Genomic DNA, 22472 nt, shown 5'->3' with positions numbered 1-22472 from the left:
AGGACTGAATTCATAATTCCTAAGCTAAGAAGTACCTAAGAGAGTTGACAAGATAGCTCAGTGGGTCAACACACTTGTCATCGACCCTGACAGCCCGAGTTCAATCCCACGGAGCCTCTTGATGGAAGGAGAGAACTGTTACTCTAGTTCTATGGGATCCAACGCCCTCTGCTGGCCTCTACGGGTCACTCAGGTGCACACACCAACACATGGACACACGGAGGTATAATTAAGAATAAACGAAATAATTTAAAAAAGAATGCAATTTTTCTGGGTGGCTCACATCTTAATAAGGAGACAGAAGCAGTCAGATCTCTGTAAGTTGGAAGCCACTCTGGTCTAGACTCTCTCTCTCTAAAAGAGGAGGAGGAGAGGGGAAGAAGGAGGAGGGGGGAGTAATGGACACTTTCATTCAGTCGGACAGCTAAGTTTGAGTGTCTTGGTGTTTACACGTTTTGTTTTCAGTGCTGGAGATGGAACTCAGGGCCCTAGCACTAAATTAAATTCCCAACTCCTAACTCCTTTTGCATTTCCTGCTTTTTGGGGGGAGGCGGGGGCAGGGGACAGGGTCTTTCTGTGTAGTGCAGGACAGACTCAGACTCTCTATGTGCACCTGCTACCGTTTCCCAAATGATGGGATTCCAGGTGTGAGCCACCATGCCTGGCCTACAAATGCTATTCCAAGTGTGTAGCTGTTACTTAGCAGCCTCTTCTCTAGGCTCTTAGGGCGACATTTGTTATCTATGGTAGCAGACAGAACTCTGCATCTCTCATGCTCTTCTTGGCCAGTTGGCTCTTGTCCTGCCTGTCAGGCCATGCGTGATGGACCGATGACAAGTCATTATAAGAAGTTCTGCTGTTATGCCTTTCATGATGGCTTATGATTACGTCATTAGTAGTTTCTGGAGACCACGGGTTCTTAGCAGGATGTTTCTAGAGTCGCGCCTCTGCTTTGTCAGGGCTGATTTACTTAACGCCAGGCAACAAACAAGTGCAGGAGGCAGAACAGTGGGAACCACAGGAATTGTAACACGACAAAGTCAAACACATGGAGGTGCCAGTCGCCTGGAAACCCCATCCCAGGGCCTGCTGCAAGCCAAGCAAGACGTGTAGCAGTCTGACATACGGACAGATCAAGTGAGGACACACTCTTGTAAACCTTAATGCTGTCTTTGCTACTAAAATATATATATATAATTCGAAGTTCTAGTTTTTTAGTGACATGATCCATCTTCTCTGAGGTTCTAAGTGTGGGTTCGGAAGCACTGGGAGTGAGACACAGGGATGGAGGTGAAGCTTGGGAACAACGGAGTCCAGGCCTGGGTCCTGGTGGCGTGAGCTGAGGGCCGGAGGGAGGGAGACTGAGACCACGCTGTCAGAAGAAACTTGGAACACTGGCTGATTGGATGCAGGCAGCAAGCATTACTAAGAGCAGAAAGTGGGAAAGAATACTACAGAGTGTTTGCCGGGGGTTGAGGAGTAACGCCAAGTTAGTGTTTGTGTGAGGCTTGAGTAGCAAGGACACTGGACCACACTGTCTTCTAATCCCCATTTTACAGAGCAGGAAAGCACAGCTTGAGGAAGTAAGGAGGCTGGCGGGAACCAAGTCAAGGTCGAATGCCAGGGGAGGGGGAGGGGAGGGGAGGGGAGGGGAGGGGAGGGGGAGGGGGAGGGGAGGGGGAGGGGGAGGGGAGGGGGAGGGGGAGGGGAAGAGGAGGAGGGGAAGAGGAGGAGGAGGAGGAGGAGGAGGAGGAGGAGGAGGAGGAGGAGGAGGAGGAGGAGGAGGAGGAGGAGGAGGAAGAGAGGACCTTCTCAGCAGGTTTCAATATGCCAGAGGCCAGGGCAGCATCACCTCCTAGATGTCTAGAGGGATCAGAATTCTTTTCTGTCAGGCAGATCTTTGCTTTCTGGGCAGCTGGAAGAGGAGGGGAGAGCACTTGGCTAGAGCTATGAACAAGAGAAGAACCAGCCACTGTAATCTGAAGAAAACCGTGACAACCTAGGCCACGTAAGCTGAGAGGACCTGGCTACAGTCACATAGAAGCCTAGTGCCCCCCCCCCCCCAATGGAGCTCCTGGCCTGCAATGAGACTTTACTCTCACTGGGTTGAAGAAAAGACCGGATTGGCACTGCTTCCTAAAGGCAATCTTCTAGAGAAAGATAACTGCCAAGCTTCTGTCTCTAGTGGCTCTCCCAATTTTGGCCAACAGCCTCCATGTCAAACTACGTATTTCCATACCTGTCTGAAGCCTTCCAGAATAACTCATAAGGGGAGAGTTCCCAACTTCTGTGAAACAAAGTCTAGCATCGGTCTTGAAAAAACAGAAAAGAAATCTCCTTAGGAGAAGGAACAGAAGTTCAGATGGCCATGAGGCCTGGGGTGAGAATCCAGCAGCCACTGAACTGTGTAACTCACAGGGGTGAGGGTGGCAGGTGTCCTTCCTGCATGTTCCCAGGGCACCAGCCTTCCCTGCTCATCGCAATTAACATGTGCTATGGCCACTTGTCTGCTTGTCCATCTCCTTCCCAGAGCATAAGCTCTTTGAGGACAGAGACCCCATCTCTAGTGCCAAGCCTCCTCCCTGTCACAATCTGGGCACTCACACCAAATGGAAACAAATAACAGTTTTCTGAAACAGATTTGCTTCAGGGGAGGCCCTATTGTAAAGATATTACACAGCAACTCATTTAACCTCATAACAGCCCTTGGGGGTACTTAGTAGACGCTCCATTTCACAGATGAGTGAACAAAGGCAGATAGAGGCTAGACGCATGCTTAATGTCTTCCAGTGGGTGGATGGAGCTGGCATTACAAATGCTGGCAGACTGGCTACGGAGTTGAAACCCAGAACATCTACTGCTTCAGGAAAACAAATAGGCCAATCCATGACAAGCCTTGGGCACTGTGTACAGAGAGAACTCTGGGGTCTAGGAAAGGTTATGGGAAGATGTCTGCCCAGCAGGTCCCAGGGACCTCCCCCACTCCCTGTTTTGTTTTTTAAATCATTTAGAGGAATGGGAAACAAAGTATCAGGATATTCAGGAGAGCAGAAGATCTCATCAGACATCTGACAGGAACACAAAGTGTTGAATTGTCACAGTTATCAGAGGGAAATATGAAGAGCCTGTCTGCACCCTCAGGGCCACACAGGTCAAGGATGTAACCATGATTCAGAGGAGAAGGAGGGGATTTGTGATCTGCAGATCTGGAAAGAGAAGGTGGCTACAGGTGGCTGGAGAGATGGCTCAGAGGTTAAGACCACTTGCTGTTCTTGTAGAGGACCCAGGTTTGATTCCCAGCATCCACAGGGCAGCTCACAACTGTCTCTAAGTCCAGCCCTAGGGGACCCAACGCCCTCTTCTGGCCTCCTTGGGTACTGCATGTATGTAGTGTACAGACATACAAGCAGACCAAACGTGCATATGCATAAAAATAAATAAACAAAGAAGTTGGATACCATGACTCCAGTAGAGATGCCAATGTCAAGGACATGGGGAGGTTCAGTGTCTTACAGTTGGTATTCTGACACCTGACAGAGCCACAGTATCTCTTGAAGGCATAGTCAGGATCAACCGGACTCTATAATCTGAAGCATGTAGGGTGGGTGTGGGTAACTTTTCTGCTATAGGAAGAGGGCATTGTACCTCCAAACATTTCTGGTCACCGACCTTGCCCATCTTCCTGCTGCCCATCTCCTTGCCCCAGATTTGCACACCTCACAGGTAGGGCAAAGGAACAGAGAGCCCCTGGCTGCAATCTCTCTTGACATGCTAATTCTACCCTTTAGCTACTGGGACTCCCAAGGAGGCTTTAACAAAAACTAATTGCTGGTGACAGTTTTGGCCCTGGTTCCCCAAGTTGAGCTGGGAGGAGACAGTGAAGACATGTCTGGCCACAGGGCTATTTACACTACCCTCCTGATCTTGGCCGTCATGACAAGGTGTTCACAACAGGGACATACGGAGGGCCCCTGATGCATAATGCCCCTCCCCACAGAACAGATTCATATTTGCCATAGGAGTGGATTTCTGAGCTGTCTGGAGCTTTGCCCTAGAATGGCACACCTCAGGCAGGTGGGAATGCTGAGATGAAATTTCACTCTTCTTGTAGAAATGGTATGTGTGCCCAGTGAGACCAAGGCAGCCAGGGCAATCAGGCACACAACTAATTCCTGGCTTCACTCTGATCTGGAGCACATTTCCTATTCTCTTCTAGTCTGCAATTTCGCATCGGTAGAAGTGGAAGCAGGAACGTAGTTTGCAGGAATAGGGTGCCATGAAGATTTGCTTTGCTGAAACAATGGATGTTGGATGGAACCTCACACAACTGGACCAATCCAAGGAGCTAGTTCCCCTCTCCTTCCCTGCTGTGCCCTTCCCTTCTCTTCACCCCCTCCCCTCCTTCCCCCTTCTCTTCCCCTTCCTCCCCTCCCTCCCCTCCCTTTCCTTCCTCCCCTTTCTTCTCCTTCTCCTTCCCCTCCTCTCTCATTCCCTCTCCTTCTTCTCCTCCCCTCCCTCCCCTCTCTCTCACTCTCTCACTCCCTCACCTCCCTTCCCTTTTTTACTTCCCCCCTCTTTCCCTTCCCTCCCCTGTCATGGCCTTTCTTTTTTTTCTTTCCCCTTCCCTCTTTCTCTTTCCTTCCATTCTCCCCACACCCTGGCCTTCCTTTCTTCTCTCCTTCCCTCCTATCCTTCTCTTCTCTCTCCATCTTTTCCCCTTAAGTTGCTTTTAATCACAGTGTTTTATCGCAGCAACAAAAGTAACCGATACTGCTCTTCCTGCGGAATTGCAGCAAGGTCTAACTGAGCCCCTGAGCCCGTGAGCACTACAGCCACTCCATTTCAGCAATGGTCATACTGTCCACAGTTAGGACTTTCTCTTTGGTCAAGTGCCATGGGACCTCTCAATGAGAATGAACATTTCCCTCAAAGATAACCCCCATCTGTTTCCTCAGAGAGGCAGGAAGGCCAATGTTACCAAAGATAGCAAGTTAGAGAGAGCTCTGCGCAGACTCTGGCTCACACAGAGTCTACCCATGCTCCAGCCATTCCTGGAGTAGGCCAGAGATGCCACATATCATGGCCCACCCCTGCAAGGCAGGGAGGGAGCTAGCTAAGCCTGGGACACAATTCCAGACGGCTTCAAATCCCTTGGACGAAGCTTGCAGAACACTACCCAGCCAGAGACAATACTTTCTCAGCTTGACAGGAATTCAGTAAGTCCCATTTCACTAGAGCAGGGGACTGGTGTCTCAACCCAGGTCCTGGAGAATAAGAAAACCCTACCCTAGTACAGCTGTTCTCCAAGCCGAGGCCCTCCAGCTTAGCAAATGCTCCAGAAACCCACCCACAGACCTGTAGGTGTTCTGTGAGTTACAGAACACCAGAAGCAGGAGTCAGGAAAAGACCTACCAGGCTTGGGGGCCTGAACTAAGGGTATGGTATCCCATGACAACTGGAAGCATCATTAGAATTCACTACAATACAAAGGCCTACTAAAGACCCTGAATAAACAGTCGCTAACGGTGGCAACAACAATATATCATTGCTGCTGTGACTTGCCTTAGCGTCTCTGTCCCAACCTCCCCTGGAACCCTGGGCAAACCCAACTTTGCCCAGGTCTGACATCACAGAACTACCCACATACATATACTCCTTCTCCTTAGGGGACAAAGCTTTTGCTCTGTGACTCTCAAATCTTCAATCATGCACATGCAACCTCATCCTCTCAAGTTAAGCTCTTGCCCCACCTCCAAAACATGTGTTCTTGATAGGTATACCTCTTACAGGGGGGAGTGTGGTGCCTCCAAGCACAGCCTAGTGACTGCTGGGCATCTCTAGCTTTTAGTAAATAGTACCATTTTCTCATTTTTGAGTTGAGCCCTGCTTTCCAGAAACATCTACCCTTTTGGGTTTTTTGTTTTGTTTGTTTGATTGATTTTTTTGTTTTGTTTTGTTTTGTTTTGTTTGGTTTGGTTTGGTTTGGTTTTTCAGTTTTTTGAGACAGGGTTTCTCTGTGTAGTCCTGGCTGTCCTGGAACTCACTCTGTAGACCAAGCTGGCCTCAAAATAAAAGATCCTCCTGCCTCTGCCTCCCAAGTGCTGGGATTAAAGGCGTGTGCCGCCGCCGCCACCACCACCTGGCTTGATTTTGTTTTTTTATTGTTTGGTTTTTGTTTTTGGTTTTGTTTTGTTTTCTTTCTCTTTAGGATCCCTCAGAAACAGCCTACATTCTTCTATAGCATACCTCCATTAACTCTTAGGCCTGAGTTACATGGTGTCAACCTGCCTGCCTGCCAAGTTTGATGCGCATGGTCCTTCACATACAAGTAACTCACGAAATACGAGGCTGGTGTGCAGACTCTTAGAATGACCTTCCAGTTCAGTTGCCTAGGCTTGTCTGTCTCAGGCAGGCCCAGGTCTCCTCAGGATGATAAGGTCTGGGCCAGCCAAGGATGAGACATATTAGCCTCATTTGTCTTCACTCTGCAATCTTAGACAAGTTCTTCAGCCTACTTGGGGCTGCGTTTTTTCCATCTGTTAAATGGGCCTCAGGATCCCCAACTTGTGCTTGTATGAATTAAACAAGACGACGCAGGTAATCGGACAGCTCAGCAAGTGGCAGGCACTATTGGTCACAGATGCTGCCTTTCTTGAAGGATGGAGGGATAGAGTCTGCAGTCCCTGGAGAACCAGGGAGGGGGCCTGGGTTCTGAGGTAAACTCAACCCAGGCCAGGCTGATGGAAAGACAACCTCGTGGCAAACAGCTGGAGCCCACCACTGCAGGTCTAGAGCCAAGTGCCACTCCACCCGTTCCAGCAAAGGGGCCTTGGGGTTGACATAGCGAGTGCCAAGCCTGATGAGGCAGCTGCCAACTTTCCAGTTAGCCCAGATGTCTGTCTTATATGGAAACTCAAAAATATGGCCTCAATCAAAGTGGCTCTTGAGAGCGGTGTGTTCCCAGACTCTGGCAGGACACCGAAGAGACTCTGGGCTGGGACCTTTACTAACTCCCAAGGGGTCAGAAAGGCAGGGGTTGGGCTAAATCCCAGAGGTCACTGAGGGACATTCTGTATCCCTCAGTCTGAGGGAGGGGAGAGGAGGGATCCCCAGTGGGTCTAGAATGCTTTTTGGAGCCATCTTCTTGAGGAATGGGGCTCTGAAATTCTTCTGAGAATTTCTCTGAATTCTTCTGAGAGGAGAGAATTGTCTGTGCCACTGGAGCTGAGCCTTCAAGGCCGCCCTTTCGCTATTAGAAACAGTGGCATGCTAGTGACTAACTTCAACAGTCAGACTCGAACCCTCAAAAGACCGATATGACTTGGGGGAAAGCCATGAAGTCACATGACCATTCTCTTGCTCCCATCCTGACTTGATTCTGCTGGGGAAGACAAAGTTTTGCCCAGGAGACACAGTTCCATTTTATCAGAGGAGAAATACAAGCGGAGCCATTCAGGCTGAGAATGTTCTAGAATCCGGAAGTTCTGCTTTTCTTGCCAAGCAGCCCCCAAACTCATCCAGCAGCTTCTTTTGTCCTCCAATGCTTGCACAGTAGCTCATTTGTCATGCCCACTTAGAGAAACACCCCTGCCAGCCCTGGGGTAAGGCATGGAGTTTGATGTCCTGGCAAACTGTCAGCACAAACAAGGTTCTCTAATGTCTTGAGCCTTCCCTGTACAGTGCTCAGCTACACTTTCATGTGTCTGAAATGTTTACGTTGCCCTGGTCTTTGTTAGTTCTCGCTCAGTATGCTGGAACGTTTGCCATTCCAGGGTCTGTACCCTGGTGCCCAGCTTACTGAGCTGTGCCAAGCACTGAGGTACAAGGTGGGGGCATCACAGACATAGAGGGAAAGAACTGGGTTTTAATTGTACCCATGGAAGTTCATTCTGTGCTCTGCACCAAAACATACACAAAGCACCGCCATTTATACGTAATTCAACTGATCCAGAGAGCTTCTCCCATACCCACTGTGGCTGAGGTCCAGGCCCTGCCTGATCAGAGCTGGCCAGCTCCATTGGGATCAGGATCCTTGGTCAACCTGTGGGATACGCTCCTAAGACTGGCACACAGCCCACACCCTGGAATGCGTCCCTTCTCACCTATCCCCACCTTCCAGGTGAGGACATCCTTCAGAAGTGGTTCCATGGTCACTGCGCACACCAGCCCCTGCTAAGAGGAGCAGGCTAAGGCTCCTTCAGTAACCACAGCAGTCCTCACATCTCTGCATCCTGAACATGCAGGGTCCTGTGCTCCTCCTTAAATCCCACAACCAGTGACTATGGCATTTAAGTGATAAACATGGGGCCCAGAGAGGTGGCTCAGCAGTAGACGCTCGCTGCCAAGCCCAGTGATTGTGTTCAATCTCTGCAATTCACACTGTGGAAGGAGGAAAACCAACTCCTGTAAGTGATCCTCTGAGCTACACACACACACACACACACACACACACACACACACACACACACACAAATAAATTAATGTTTAAATTTTTAAATGAATAATCCAAGGTAGCTTTGTATTTCCTCCCCTCCGACGTCACCTGACAGATCTTCATTAACTTCCCTGTCCAGCTGAAGAACAGGAACTGACCTCAAGAACCCACACAGCCTTAGATTTTTCCCTATCCCCATCAGGGACCTGCAGGTCCCCATCAGGGACCTGCACGTAAAAGGCTCAGGGTCATACATCACAGCCAAACCTCAGATACCTGGGGATGGACCTCAGCTGCGATGGAGGCAGGGTTCTGGAGAAGCTAATTCTAGAATCCCTGTTTGTCTGCCACAGCTGTTGACAGCCGAGCCAGCTTTCCCTCTCCATTGTCTCTCAGACTCTAGAGGTAACACCACAGCACCGATCCAGCCTCAAAACCGCCAGGAGCCTCAGAGGCCACATCCCTGGAGCTTCCTCTAGATGAACACTTGCTGCTAACACAATCCTACTAGGCCAGGGGTCCCTGAGCAGCTCAGCAATGCAGCCAACACTCTGGGTGGCAGCGGTGGCAGCAGCAGCAGGAACAGCAGGAACAGCAGGAACAGCAGGTGTTAGCTGTCCCCAGCAGGGCTGAGGCTGTGCAGGGTCCATCCATCCTATACGATGGACTTAGAATCCCTGCATGCCTCTCTCCAGGGACTGTTGCTCTCTTCTTGGTCTCACCTACAAATACCATTTCCTTGAACTGCTAAATTCTTCCCTACTCCTTTGGCTGCTCTACCCCAATCATCTTTCATCTATCATCCTTACAGTACCTCCTCCATGAAGCTCTCCCTGATTCGCCAGCTTCAGCCAGTGCCTCCTACCCCTCTGTGTACAGACAGGCAAGTTGTATGCAGCAGAAAAGCACCACGTCTAAGGAGGTCGTGGGCACCCACATTCGCATATTTATGAAGATGGCTCTGGTCACATGGAAGGATCCCTGTTTCCTAATCTGGGTAAGAGTGGCCCAGGACCTGTGAGTGGCCTGGTTTCACTGTCTGTCCCACACACTCCACACTGCTCCAGATGCTGCCCTAGGTTCATTATTTCTAAAGCCAGCCACAGCCCCTGAGGCTGTAAGTTTGGAGAGGAGAGGCACTGCATATACCTCGGCCCTCACACCCAACGGGTATCAATCAGTGATAACCCTTGTTGGCTGAACCAAACAAGGGATATAGAAGTCCCAAGAATTGGCTTGAGGAGGGAAAATGAGAAAAAGCACATGTGTATACACACACACACAGACACACACACACACACACACACTGTCCCTGAGTAAACTGATCTGTTTCTTCCCAAGGTCAGTTGGTCCCTTTACCCTTTCTTGAGGAGACAACATTATCATCATCATCACCATCATCATCATCACCATCATCATCATCACCATCATCAATCATCAATACATAGCAACCCCTCCCCCTCAGTGTCTATGGGAGATTGATTCCAAAACTCTCACAGATAGCAAATTTTGAGGCTGTTCAAATCTCTTATGCAAAATGATGTTATATATAGCCTATACATAGTCTCTCATGTACTTTAAGTCATTTTTAGATTGATTATCATATATGTAATGCAATGCAAATGAGTAAGCTAGCATTATATACTGTTTAGGGAATGCGACAAGAAGAGAGTCTCATGTGTGTTCAGTAGAGACGCAGCTATCCAGTAAGCAAGGTGTGAGGTAAACAAGGCCTGCAGGGCTACTGTAGACAGCTCAGGACCCCGGAATGGTGAGAGGAACAGAGCACATGGCTGCACAGCGGGCACTCCATTGTGTGTGGGATCAGCATCAGGCTCTGCCAGAAGCAAATTCGAGGTTTGCTTTTTTGGGAACTTGGATTGTCCTTCAAGTATTTTTTTTTCTTTAATTAATTACCTTCTTACTTATTTTTGTGTGAGGGCATGTGTATGTGTGTGAACGTGCCACCGTGGGTGTGTGGAGGTCACAGGGCAACGTGTGAAGTCAACTCTTCTACCATGTGAGACCCAGGGATTGAACTCCTGTTGTCTGCGTAGGGGCGGGCGCCTTTACCTGCTGAGCTGTTTCTTTGGCCCTGTCTTTCAAATATTTTTGACCTGAGATTGGTTGAATCTGCAGTTACAGAATTGTAGATATGGAGGGTCAGCTGTAACATGTACCGTGTAGTTCCCACAGCAACTCTGTGAGGCTGACACTATTATCCGTCAGTGCCAGATGTCACAGGAGAGGGGACCAAGGCAGAGAGAGGTAGGCAAGCAGAGCAGAGGCTGGCTCCTGGCATGGGTTGGACCCTAAAGCCTTTGAGTTGAATGGCACCCTACACTGCACACCATAGTAGGAGGCCATGGCACTTACTTTTAGTAGAGAAAACGCAGTTCACAGCTCCACTGCTGTGTCGGTCCTGGGAACAGCCGCGACCCTCCTGCCTTTGGGCTCTGCTTTAGTCCCATCCCACCCCTAACCCAGCTCACAGAGATGACTGCTGGCAGGCAAGAATGCATGCCAGGTCCAGGCCCAGGAATGAGGGAGGGGGAGGGGAAAGACAGGCTGAGTAGGCAGAAGCCATACTCACACACAGGCACCTGGTCACCCCTCTTCCAGGCATCTGACTAAGGCTTCTGGGAGCAGTGTGGATGATTTTTTTTTCTTACTGAATCCTCAGTGCTTGGCGCATAAGAGCCATCCAGCCAATATCTGCTGAATGAATAGATGGCTGACTGACTGACTGAATGAATGAATGTGGGTTGAGTTTTACCCAATCATCTAGAGGGAGCAAGAAACTGAGGTTCTCAACTCAAAATTGAGGGCATTTGGAGACAGGAACTCAACTCTCATTCAGGAAGGGGAAGAAGGAAGAAGAGGAAGAGGAGGAGGAGGAGGAGGAAGAGGAGGAGGAGGAAGAGGAGGAAGAGGAGGCCTGTGGACCTCAGAGAAAGGAGAGAGACATTCTGAGTCCTGGAGCCTAGGCACAGACCTATGTGAGAGTGTGGAGGGGGTTCGTCATTGTCTGGAGTCCCTCCAATAAACTGGAAAAGGGAGGTCCCCACACAGACTAGCAGGTTGAACAGAGACCCAGCAGCGGTAAGATGGGCTGAACTGCCCAAGCTGTTGGCGAGGCTCTTTGAGGTACATTGGGAAATATTGCCTGGCCTTGGGAACCCTGGGTAATGATGGATGAAGATAGAGTGCTCCCCTTTAGTCCTCCATCTTGAAACCAGTACTCACCTGGTCTGGGTGGGCATGGAGCACAGGAGGTCACTCCCCAGAAGGTCCCCACACTGCCACAGCAGTCCTCCTGAGACGTCAGCTCTCCTAGAGGGTTAGCACACTGGAAAAGGGACCAGAGACAACTGTGACACCTGCTGTCCATGCACCAAGGGTCCTAGGCTCAACTCACAGAGAGCTAGTATTTTTCTGAGACCAAATTCTAGGCTTCCTTAGTCCGCAGGTACTGGTGACAGCTCTTCTACAAGGGGACTTCCTTGGTCCCCTTCTGTGTGACTAGCACTCCCTGACAGGCACTACACTCAGCTTAAGAGGAGACCCAGCCTCTCTGCATGCAGCATCCCTCCTGCTCTTAGGGTCTCCTAGGCTAGCTGTGAATGTACTATGTAGCCAAGGATTACCCTGAGTTTCTGATCCTCCTGCCTCTGACTCCTACAGGTGCGCACCACCATGCCTGGTTTATGAGGTGCTGGGGATCAAACTGGGGCCCTTCTGCACATGAGACAAGCCCTCTGCCAACTGAACTACAGCCCCAGCCCATTAGGAATTTTTATGCAGTGGATTTTTCCATATGGGAAGTGCCATCATGTCCCACAAGGTCAAGGAAGGAGAGATGTACAGACTGAGGAACCATAGCAGTCCCTGAAGGGCTGAGGCAGAGACGTCCTTCTCACCTGTCCATTCACCGTGCTCAGGTAACACTGGCCCAGAAGTCCATAATGCCTGGACAGCACTTGTGGTGGCCGAGGGGCCTCTCCAGCCCGAGCGGGTATGCTGTTGCTGGCCCAGTGGCTGTGGCCTGGGCTGCCATGGGGGCGATGAGAGGCTCTGGTCTCCACACTGTTGTCCTCTAGCACCGAGTCCACCTCACCCCGGACCCGGGCTACCTGGTGGATCTGCACAGAGGCCTCAGGCGGGTGACGAATTTGCACCTTCACCAGCGAGGGGTTCACAGAGGCTGGGCAGAAGGGTTGGGATCAGAGCAGAGAAACAGGCTCCCAACCTCACTTTTCTGCCTTGTGAAGAGTGCCCACAACCGTAGGTCAGGCAGGCTCCAGACTGGGTGCCTCTCCAAAACTCTCCTTCCATTTCTTTGCCTGTTACGTGTAACCAGAACAACGCCTCACCCCCACTCCCCCAGGACAGGAGGAAGTGGTAACTCCCCCTTCAAGAAAAGCTCTTCCTCAAAAGCTGCACACTTCTTCTTGATTCTACCTCCTCGGTGACCCTGTGCAGCCCTGAGTGCCATCAAACCACGGGCAGCCCACGGAACACCTTAGGGTCATCCCACCACACAGCCTTTCTAGGCACTCTGTGCTCATGGGTCCCAGACCAACTCCTACAGAACCCTGTGTGCTTGAATCTGATTTGCCTTATAGAAGGCAAAGAAAAGAAATTCATGCTGAGTTCTATACTTCCCCCATCCCCCCTCTATTGCCCAGGCTGGGGGTGGGGTGGGGGGGCTCCATTAGTGGCTTTGTCTTCCCTTGCACAGGTTAAGGGCACACACACACACACACACACACACACACACACGGAGGAACTCCAACAGAATGGGAGGCAGAAACATGGGGAACAAAATGGAGACCTGTCCCCATCCAGCACAGCAATGGCGACAGCACACACACTACCTGGTGCACCTCCCAGGCTGGCTGCCCCAACTGCTGGCACTCACCAAGCTGGTTAGAGAGCGGCAGAGTGAAGGTGGATTGCTTCAAGGGCCCTTCCAGTAGGGCTCCGTGCTGGGAGCGTCGCCCTGGAGGCTCCCTGTCTGGCTGTGGGACAGGCAGATGGCAGAACTTCCCTGTGGAGTTGGCTGGACACCAGCACTCGTCCCGGCCAATGCAGCGGCCTCCATTCAGACAGGGGATTTGGCAGAAATCTGCAACAACACTCAAGATGATTGGCAGCTGACCTCCAGCTGGTGACAGGCAAGCAGAGGAGTGAAATACCAAATTTGGGGGGGGTTTGGAGGGCATCTCGCCCCCTTGAAATGCAGGAACCTTCTTTGAAGCCCTGGAGTAAAAGCAAGCAGAAAAGTCCCCTAGTGTCTCTCCAGTCCACGACAAGCACCTAGAACACAGGCAGAGGCATCAAAAGGTGCCTCTATTGGCTATCAAAGCACCTTAGACTCAGAGAGGTTCTGTGACTTGCTTGGAAACACACAGCCAAGCTGGGAACAGAGCTGGGATAAGACTTTACTCCCTGCTGTGATAGAACTATAAGAGACAAGAGGTTCCACACCAAGGAGTCCCTGAGATGTCAGCCCCACCCCCACCCACCAAGACCATCTGTGGAAAGGGGACTCACAAATACGGAAGCCAGACTTGGGGTCATGCCCATGGCCGCCCTGACTGTACAGGGTGGTGGTGTCTCCCTTCTCACAACTGTTGGCGCAGTGTCCCCGGGCACAGGTCTGCTTGCAGATGGTGGGAGTGAAGACAACCTTGATCTTCTTGATTTTCTCGGTGAGGTTTAGCCCTGCAGAGAGAGGACTTGGGTCCTGGACAGAGCCACACATAACCCTGGTCTCCAGGCCCTTAGGATGAGGGGTACATCCTATATACAGCATCTTCTAAGACCTAGACACCGGGTCTGTGGTCAGGGTAGAGCAAAGGTCTCAAGAAACACTCAGATGCGGCCCTCCATGCTTTGTGCACACTGACATGTCCTGCTGCAAGAGGAGCCACTCGAAGCTACACTGGCGATTCTCTTATATCTAACCGAATATTTCAGTTCACAGTTGGCCGGAGGTGGAGCGATGTCCAGCGTGCCCGTCGTTACATGGTCAAAAAGTGCAGAGCCAGGCTCTGAGCACAAGGGCAGGGAGTGGAACATAGCTCCAGCAGGCAGAGAGGGAGTTTCCTAGAGGAAATGGGGGGAAGATAATGTCCGAGGAACAGCTAGAATCAGGGTTGGGGGATCTAGTTACCAGCCTCATTTAGCAGGGTGTGGGGAAGTCAGCAAAACATCAAGGAGGAAGTGAGCGCTGTAGGCGTGACCGCGTGCACGGTGTTGTGTGTCCAGAAATGCTGGGGGTTTCCTATCGGAGTTTGCAGAGAGCATAATGTGGAAGTGTGTGGGTCAAAGAATTGAGGCTCCCAGCTGGATATGAAGGAAGCAGAGGTCTGCAGAGATGACAGAGCAGGAGATGGCAGACAATAGTCAAGGTCCTAGGGTCTCAATGGTAGCCACATCCAGATGGATTCGTTGGGGACCCTGCAACTTGGCACAAAGCAGGTGCACAAATGTTTGTTGGTTGGCTAAAAAGGTGAAGGACAGGGTGACAGCTGAGTGCCCCAAGAGTGAAGGGATGGGGCAGAGGTGAGACAAGAATGGGTCCGATTTAGATGCTCTGTTCTCCCAGGTCCAGAGGCAGAGCAGCCTTACCCCAGAGGGGTGAGAGACGGTTCACATGTGCTGCCTGTGGGCTGCTGTCTCTCAGTTCAAGTCCTGGTCCGGAAGGCAAAGCATTGGATATCAGCTGGCCATTGGCACCACTGGCCGGATAACGCCGAACAGTCCTGGATGGCCCTGTGTGCTGCTGCAGGGGGCGGGTCTGGCTGAGGATCCTGTGGAGATAACCACAGCCCTGGAGTTTGCATCTCAGGGGCAGCCTCTCTCTGCCCTCTACCATCTGGGCTGCACTCAATCCAGCACATGCTCTGGAAAAACACCCTCCATTGAGATACCACACCTTAAATGGCTGACCTCTGGATATATAAGTGCCCAGATAAAAGGACCAGGAGTGGCCAGTCTTCACTGGGGAAGGACCTAATCCTACTGGAGTATTCAGGAGCGCCAACCTCTCTGAGCCTCAGGACCTTTGACTGCGACATGAAGCAACATCAGACTGTCCCGTGTAGCCCTGACATGCTCGAGTCTTTGAGAGCCCACTTATGAGCCAGCCCAGCACCGAAACCATGGTGTGAGCCAGAAGCCTGCTATCTGTGTCCACTAGTACTGGGGATAAATCCCAGGAACACACACATACTAGAGTGCTAGCAAGAACGCTATCATTACTACAGCCCCAGCCCTACTTAAAACATTTCATTTTGAAGCTTGACCCAGGCTGGCCTCAAGTTCACTGTCCTCCTGCCTCAGGGCCCTCAGTGCTGGGATTACAGATATGCCTCATTACACCTGGCCCTGCCACTTCTCCATATAACCCTCTATGTAAATTACTATGGGGAGCTGATGAATAACAAATAAATATTCATAGACCATTCAGGGACAGAGCTTAGATTCTCCCGATTAATTAATATAAAATAATTCAAGAACCAATAATAATAATACAAGAATCATATCTGAAGAGAAAAATGAATTCATCATCTCTCATCCCAACACAGCAAATACTTCCACCTGTTTTATTTCAACCTTTGCTCACGTATACATATCTGACTTTATAAGATTATCGTCGGCTACAGATGCAATTTAAATGCTTTCTCTTAACATTACCCCCTATTTTATACAATTACACATTTCTCCCCAGATTTGTCATTTTCCCTGTCCTGAGGCAGTTAAGCTGAATCACAGCTCAGAGACAGGCTCCGATTGCATTTTTAATTATTCTTTTTCACCATAGAAAGTCTCACACATGTGGTGTATTTTCTTCGGTTAAAATATTCCCTTGGGGCCAGTGAGATGGCTCAGTGGGTAAAGGCACTCACCACCAAGCCTGACCTAAGTTCAATCCTGGAACACATGTGGTGAATGAAGAGAACAGACTTCTCCCTTGTCCTCTGATGGCTATGAGTATGCCACACCCACACACAAATAAATAATTAACTGTAAAAAAAAATTAGCTATTCCTCGGGGGAGTCATTGCTCCATTCTATATGTTTGATATTTTATGTGTGTTTATGGGTGTGCAGTTGTGTGCAGCTGCATGTGTACATGTGTGCAAATATGTGTGGAGGTCAGAGTTTGACACCGAGTGTCTTTCTCACCTAATCTCCAACTTATTTTTTGAGATAGGTTCTCTCGATGAACTTAGAGCTTACCAGTTGTGTTAGCATGGCTGGCCAGGAAGTCCACTCTAACATGCAGAGCCCAAATTCAGTAATACAGATGATGTGAGGATGATGATGATGTTGATAACGACACCTAAAACAGATCTCCCATCTCCACCTCCCTAGAACTGGAACTCTAGAGCCAGGGGTGTGACCTCATACCTGGCTTTTTTTTTTCCCATGATGCTTGGGACTGAACTCAGCTTCTTTGCTTGTGTAGTAAAGCATTTCAGCAAGTAAACTGTTTCCCCAGCCCCTGAAAGGTTTTGTTTTGTTTTGTTTGTTTTTCAAGACAGGGTTTCTCTGTGTAGTCCTGGCTGTCCTGGAACACACTCTGTAGACCAGGCTGGCCTCGAACTCAGAAATCCGCCTGCCTCTGCCTCCCAAGTGCTGGGATTAAAGGCGTGCGCTACCACTGTCCGGCCCGGCAAAAGTTCATAACAAGAACTTTATATGTTTGAAAAGCTTTCTAATAATAAACACTTTGAAAGCAGCTATGACATTAGGATTATTAATTCCTCAGGCTACCAGGACTGTATCAAAGACTGCAAACATCTTCAGATTTAACACATTTGGGGGTATTGTTTTCTGACGGGCTCACATCAAAACAAGTGTCACAGGGTATACATTTATTAAGCATTGCGTTGAACCCCATTATATATATATACACAATTTTATGGTTTTTTTTTTTAATTAGTTAAAATTTAAGGAGGCTGGAGAGATGGCTCAGTGGTTAAGAGCACTGGCTGCAAGGTAATGGGAAACCCAGGGGGCCCCACCGTGTCAGAGGAGAAGGGGAGGGGGTGGAGGGAGGAACTCTGTGATGGGGGGACTGGGAGGGGGCAGTATTTGGGGTATAAATAAGAAAGAAAGAAAAAGAGAAAGAAAGAAAGAAGGAAGGAAGGGAGGGAGGGAGGGAGGAAGGAAGGAAGGAAGGAAGGAAGGAAGGAAGGAAGGAAGGATGCAACCACTAGTTGCTCTTCCAGTGGACCTGAGTTCAATTCCCAGCACCCACATGGTGACTCACAGCTATCTACAACGGGATCGAATGCCCTCTTTTGGCTGATGCTGTCTTCTGTCATGAAGGCATACATGCAAACAGAGTGTTTATATACATAAATAAATAAAAAAAAATTGAAGTGGGTTTAAAACTTAGTAAAGTACAAAAATATACCACACGGAGCACACACTCATTAGTGTAGTTTATAATCGTAATGACTGTTGTCACATCATCGTTATTGAGAGGCTGATATGTAGCTCAGGCTAGCCCCATAATTCTACTTTTCCTCTTGAGAGCTGGGGTTACATGCGCTCCCTGTTACTCTGGGTCTTATTGCTAGATTTTGTAATATGCTAATTGAACAAGCATAGTAAAGATGCTTCCATGTTGCTTTGCTCTCCTTTCTAAATTTTAATTTTTAAGAAAGATTATTTTTGGGTGTATATGTGTGTGGCTATGTTTGACTATGTCCATGTGAGTACAGTTGCCTGCTGAGACCAGAAGCACCATATCCCCCGGGAGCAGAGGTTATATATAGATGATTGTGAGCCGCCTGTAGGTGCTGGGAACTGAACTTGGGTCCTCTGTAAGAACAGCATGTGCTCTTAACAGCTTAGCCATCTCTCCAACCCTCCCTTCTTAAAAATACTTGAGGTTGGAATTTTGTTCATGAGTGTATTTATGGCTCGTCCTTTGACAACTGTTTGAATTGTTTATCTCATAAACTTGAAGAGAGCCTCTACATGTTTGTTATTAGACTGTCTCTATTGTAAATACTCTCGCGTTCTGACAGTGGTATGAGCCACTGTATACACAACAACATCTGGACCATGGTGGCTGTGAGGACATGTGAACGTGGAACTTAAAAGGGGTTGAAGACTCACCCAGCTTTATACAATAGCTACACCAACACACTGGGATTCCAGATAGACCACCCTGACTCCAAAGCCTGTGTTCTGGGTCAGCCCAGACCCCAGTGGAAGTCAGCCTGGGAGCCTCTGCTCAGGTCTCAGGCGTGCTTTGAACTTGGGTCCTACTTCTTACCTCCCCATTAGAGTCTGTGCCCTCACAGGATATGGTCTGGGACCCTTGTTCCCCCCCCCCCCTCCCGCCTACTTTAGAGCAGTTGTCTCCATGTGCTCAAGCCATGAACGCTCTTCTGACTGAAGCTCAATTTGGACAGTGTCAGAGCCTGGTTATCTCATCTACCCCAGGACCTACCCCCGCACCTGCCCCAGCTGCTATGGCACAAGCCTTGGCTCCCAGAAGTCTCAATGGGTCTCCTTCTAGAACCATCGACAGCAAAACCTCTTCCCATTTCCCACGCTTGGGGGTTGGAGTAGGCGAGGTCCTGTTAGCCATGCAGAAGTTCTAAGGGCGATAAAGGTCCAGAATTGAGGACCCAAACCTCAGTCCCCTTCCTCTCAGGAGGGGCCCAGCATAACCCTCTCCATCAAAAGCAAACTCCTTCCAGCGCTTCTAAGAGACTGCCCAAGAAAGTTGTGTGCAAGCTGATGTATCATTACAAGTTTCAAACATCTTCGGGGCCAGTTGAATTACTTCTCAGAAAAGAACACTGGGCAGTCAAGCCTGCATAGCCTGCATCCCCTAGCTGTAGAGAGGACGTGGCTGCTTAGAGGAGAAAGGTTTGAAACAGAAGGAAACAAATTTGGCCTCTCCCCAGCAGTGTAGCTGCGAGGCCTTTGTCCCTCTGAGCCACATCGGTCCTCATCAGCAAAACAGGGTTGGAGATATCTACTTCACTGAGCTGTTGAGAGGCCTGGGAGAATTGGTTATTTTACTAATTAATTTTCTAATTCAAGTGAGTGCTTACAAGACGGACAGTATGTCAGGATTTTCAACGTGCATAAGGGACGGAACAGGGTAGTGGATAGCCCTGGTGTTGCTTGTATGTTGATGCTAATTCTGCTCTCCTGGGAGGGGCTGCAGACGAGGAGTGAGTACTCTAGTACTCAAGGTGACTTCTTGTGAACCATCCCCTAATGAATAAAGGAGCCAATCACTGTGCGAGTAGGCGGGACTTCCGGGTTGGATAGGGGAAGGGAGTAAGGCAGTAAGCCTTTTTGGAGGGGGATAGCAGAAGGATAAAATGTAGCTCCTAGTGTCTCCTGGTTTCAATGGTGGATCCGCCAGGATTTGCCACCAGAGGGTTAGGACTTAGATTTAATATGACTTACAAGATTAGGACTTTAGTTGTTGCGTCCAGCAATTGAGTTACCATTGATTCTGAACTGAGTTTGTGTGGTGTTTTCCTTCACGCTGCAACTCGACTGGGCTCCAGAGAGAAAGGCAAAGTGTGGGTTTGCCTGATGTGCACCCACAAAAGGCCGTGGGAGTTTTGCAGCTGGCGTGGTAGCTACCCACCAGTGGGAACTTAGCGAGCTGGGTGGAGAGATTTTGGAGCTTTGAGTCAGTCTCCGTGAGATAAGAACAGGCCGCCCATTGCCCACCAGTGCATGTCCGGCCAGCCTCCCCCGCCCCTCCCCCAGGCAGAGAATCACTGGATTTAGCTCGGGAACTTGGTATCCTTTTTAATATTTACCACAACACAGGGTTAGCTACAATTTGGATTAAATAGCATCTCCACACCCAACCAAAGGAGAAAATATGACAGAGTCACTTAAAATTCTTCCCCATCTAAAAGGAAGAAGAAGAAAAAAGTATGTTGTTCATGCATCCTTATACATAAAGGGCCAGGGGTCCATTATTGTGTAGCACATTGTTTTTTTTTGTTTGTCTTTGTTTTTTTTTTTTTGTTTTGTTTTTTTTTTTAACATTCAGAGGCCCTCTCCTGCATCAAATTCATTGTCATCTACTGATGTGACAGAGACAGTTAAATGACGAAAACCCCAAAGGCCTGCTTACTGAGAGGCTTACAGCAAAGTAAGTGATGAAGCCCCAGCTCAACAACAAGATCAAGGGATGGATATTCACTGCTCTGCCCTTCTGTACCCTAGCAAGCCCCCAGACTGCAGGGAGGGAAGACAGTGTGGTGTGGAGGGTGGCAGCCTCTTGGCTCACCTGTGACCTGGTGGCTGGGGCTTCCATAACCACAGGCACCCGGGATGAGATGGAGGCTGGGAGCTGGGAGTTCATCCTAGCCACCCAAACTTGCTAACTGTGCTTGTCCTTAAACACACCACAACCTGAGTGTTGTTACGTGTGTTGCCTTGGTCTCTGGATATGAGACAATAAGATAAGGCCTGGCAACATGTTCGATCCAGTGCTGCCTTCAAGGACCACTGAAGGGTGGCTACCAAGGCAAGCAGAGCCTCAGTAAGAAGGTGATGGTCAGAGACACCAGCCCCAGGGGAGAAGGGGATCTGCTAACACAAGAAAGGCTTTTGTGCCAGCTAAGGACAGCAGTTTCTAAAATTCCTAGACACAAGATGACATTTGCCATCTCCCTGGAGTAGTTCCAAGGAAGTCCTAGTGATGCTGCCATAGTGAACCAGAAAAGCTATCTCTAGACTTCATGATTTCATGGATCCACCAAAGTCTGAATGAACTTGGGAGACCCGCATAAAGTCTCCAGCTTTCTATTTAAGTGGTGTGGTGACTAATTTTTAAATCTTTTTTTTTTTAATCTATTTTATTTTAGTATATGTATGTGAGCCAGTGTGAGTTTATGTCTGCCTGCAAAGACCAGAAGGCATTTGGATCGTCTGGAACTGGAGTTATAGGGGGCTGTAAGCCATCTAAATGTATGTTCTGGGAATCGAACGCAGGTCTTCTGCAAGAGTAGTAAGTGGTTTTTGGGGTTTGAACATGCTTGACCCATGGGAAGTGGCACTACTAGGAGGTGTGGCCTTGTTGGAGGAAGTGTGTCACTGTATAGGCACGCTTTGAGGTCTCCTATTGCTCAGGCTCTGTCTGCGCAGAAGAGAGACCCCCTTCTGGCTGCCAACAGAAGACAATCTCCTGGCTGTTTTCAAATCACGCTGTAGAACTCTCAGTTCCTATCCCAGAACCATGTCTGCCTGCATGCTGCCATGCTTCCCGCCATAATGATAATGGACTGAACCTCTAAAACTGTCAGCCAGCTCCAATTATATGTTTGCCTCTATAAGAGTTGCCGTGGTCACATGTCTCTTCCTAGCAATGGAAACCCTAACAAGGACAGTGTTCTTAGCTTCTGGGCAATCTCCCTCCAGCCTCAGTGATGGTTAATCTTCATGGTCCATCTGATTGGATTAAAAACACCTAGAGAATCAAAGAGACTTGTCTCTGGGTGCGTGTATGAGGGAGTCCCAGAGATGATTAGATGCTGAGAGCTCTAATCACCATATTACCTAATACCTAATAACCATGGACTCCTAATGTGAGCATTCTTGGAGGGGTGGAAGGTGGGGGCAGGGAGCTACCTAGGGGAAGTAAGCCAGTGGGGCTATTTCCCACGAGCTATATTTTGTCGTTGCTTCTTTCCCTTGACTCTCTTATCTCCGTTTCCGGTCTACCATAAAGAAGCTGTGCACAAGCCCCCACTGCCATAATGTTCTGCTTAATAATTACCCCAGAAACATGAAGACCAGTGACTGTGGATGAATTCTCTGAAACTGTGAGCAAGAATACAGTTCCTCCTGTATGTCGCTTCTGTTCGGTAGTTTGAAACAGCAACAACTAGCATGGACAGATGTGATGCTAACACACACATGAATATGTACCTATCATTACCACCAGAACATCATAAAGAGAAGACCTTCAATTCCAAAAATAAATGTTTGAATAGATTTATTTTCTTTATCATTTCACTGACCAT

The 22472-nt window shown here is 49.2% G+C and overlaps 1 protein-coding gene across 3 annotated transcripts in view; it reads right to left on the bottom strand.

The window, feature by feature from the left end:
* Ltbp2 (latent transforming growth factor beta binding protein 2) overlaps nt 1-22472 on the bottom strand; it is a 94123-nt gene that overhangs the window by 35125 nt on the left and 36526 nt on the right. For all 3 annotated transcript variants that reach the window (XM_076921662.1, XM_076921661.1, XM_076921663.1), the window contains exons 4-8: nt 15071-15252; nt 13991-14161; nt 13356-13562; nt 12355-12638; nt 11681-11783 (exon numbers count right to left, since the gene is read on the bottom strand). In XM_076921662.1, coding sequence (XP_076777777.1) covers nt 11681-11783; nt 12355-12638; nt 13356-13562; nt 13991-14161; nt 15071-15252 — 947 coding nt within the window. The remainder of the gene's footprint in view (nt 1-11680; nt 11784-12354; nt 12639-13355; nt 13563-13990; nt 14162-15070; nt 15253-22472) is intronic.

Source organism: Arvicanthis niloticus, chromosome 23 (assembly GCF_011762505.2).
Source record: "Arvicanthis niloticus isolate mArvNil1 chromosome 23, mArvNil1.pat.X, whole genome shotgun sequence".
Classification (NCBI taxonomy): domain Eukaryota; kingdom Metazoa; phylum Chordata; class Mammalia; order Rodentia; family Muridae; genus Arvicanthis; species Arvicanthis niloticus.
This window is presented reverse-complemented; position numbering and strand designations above follow the sequence as displayed.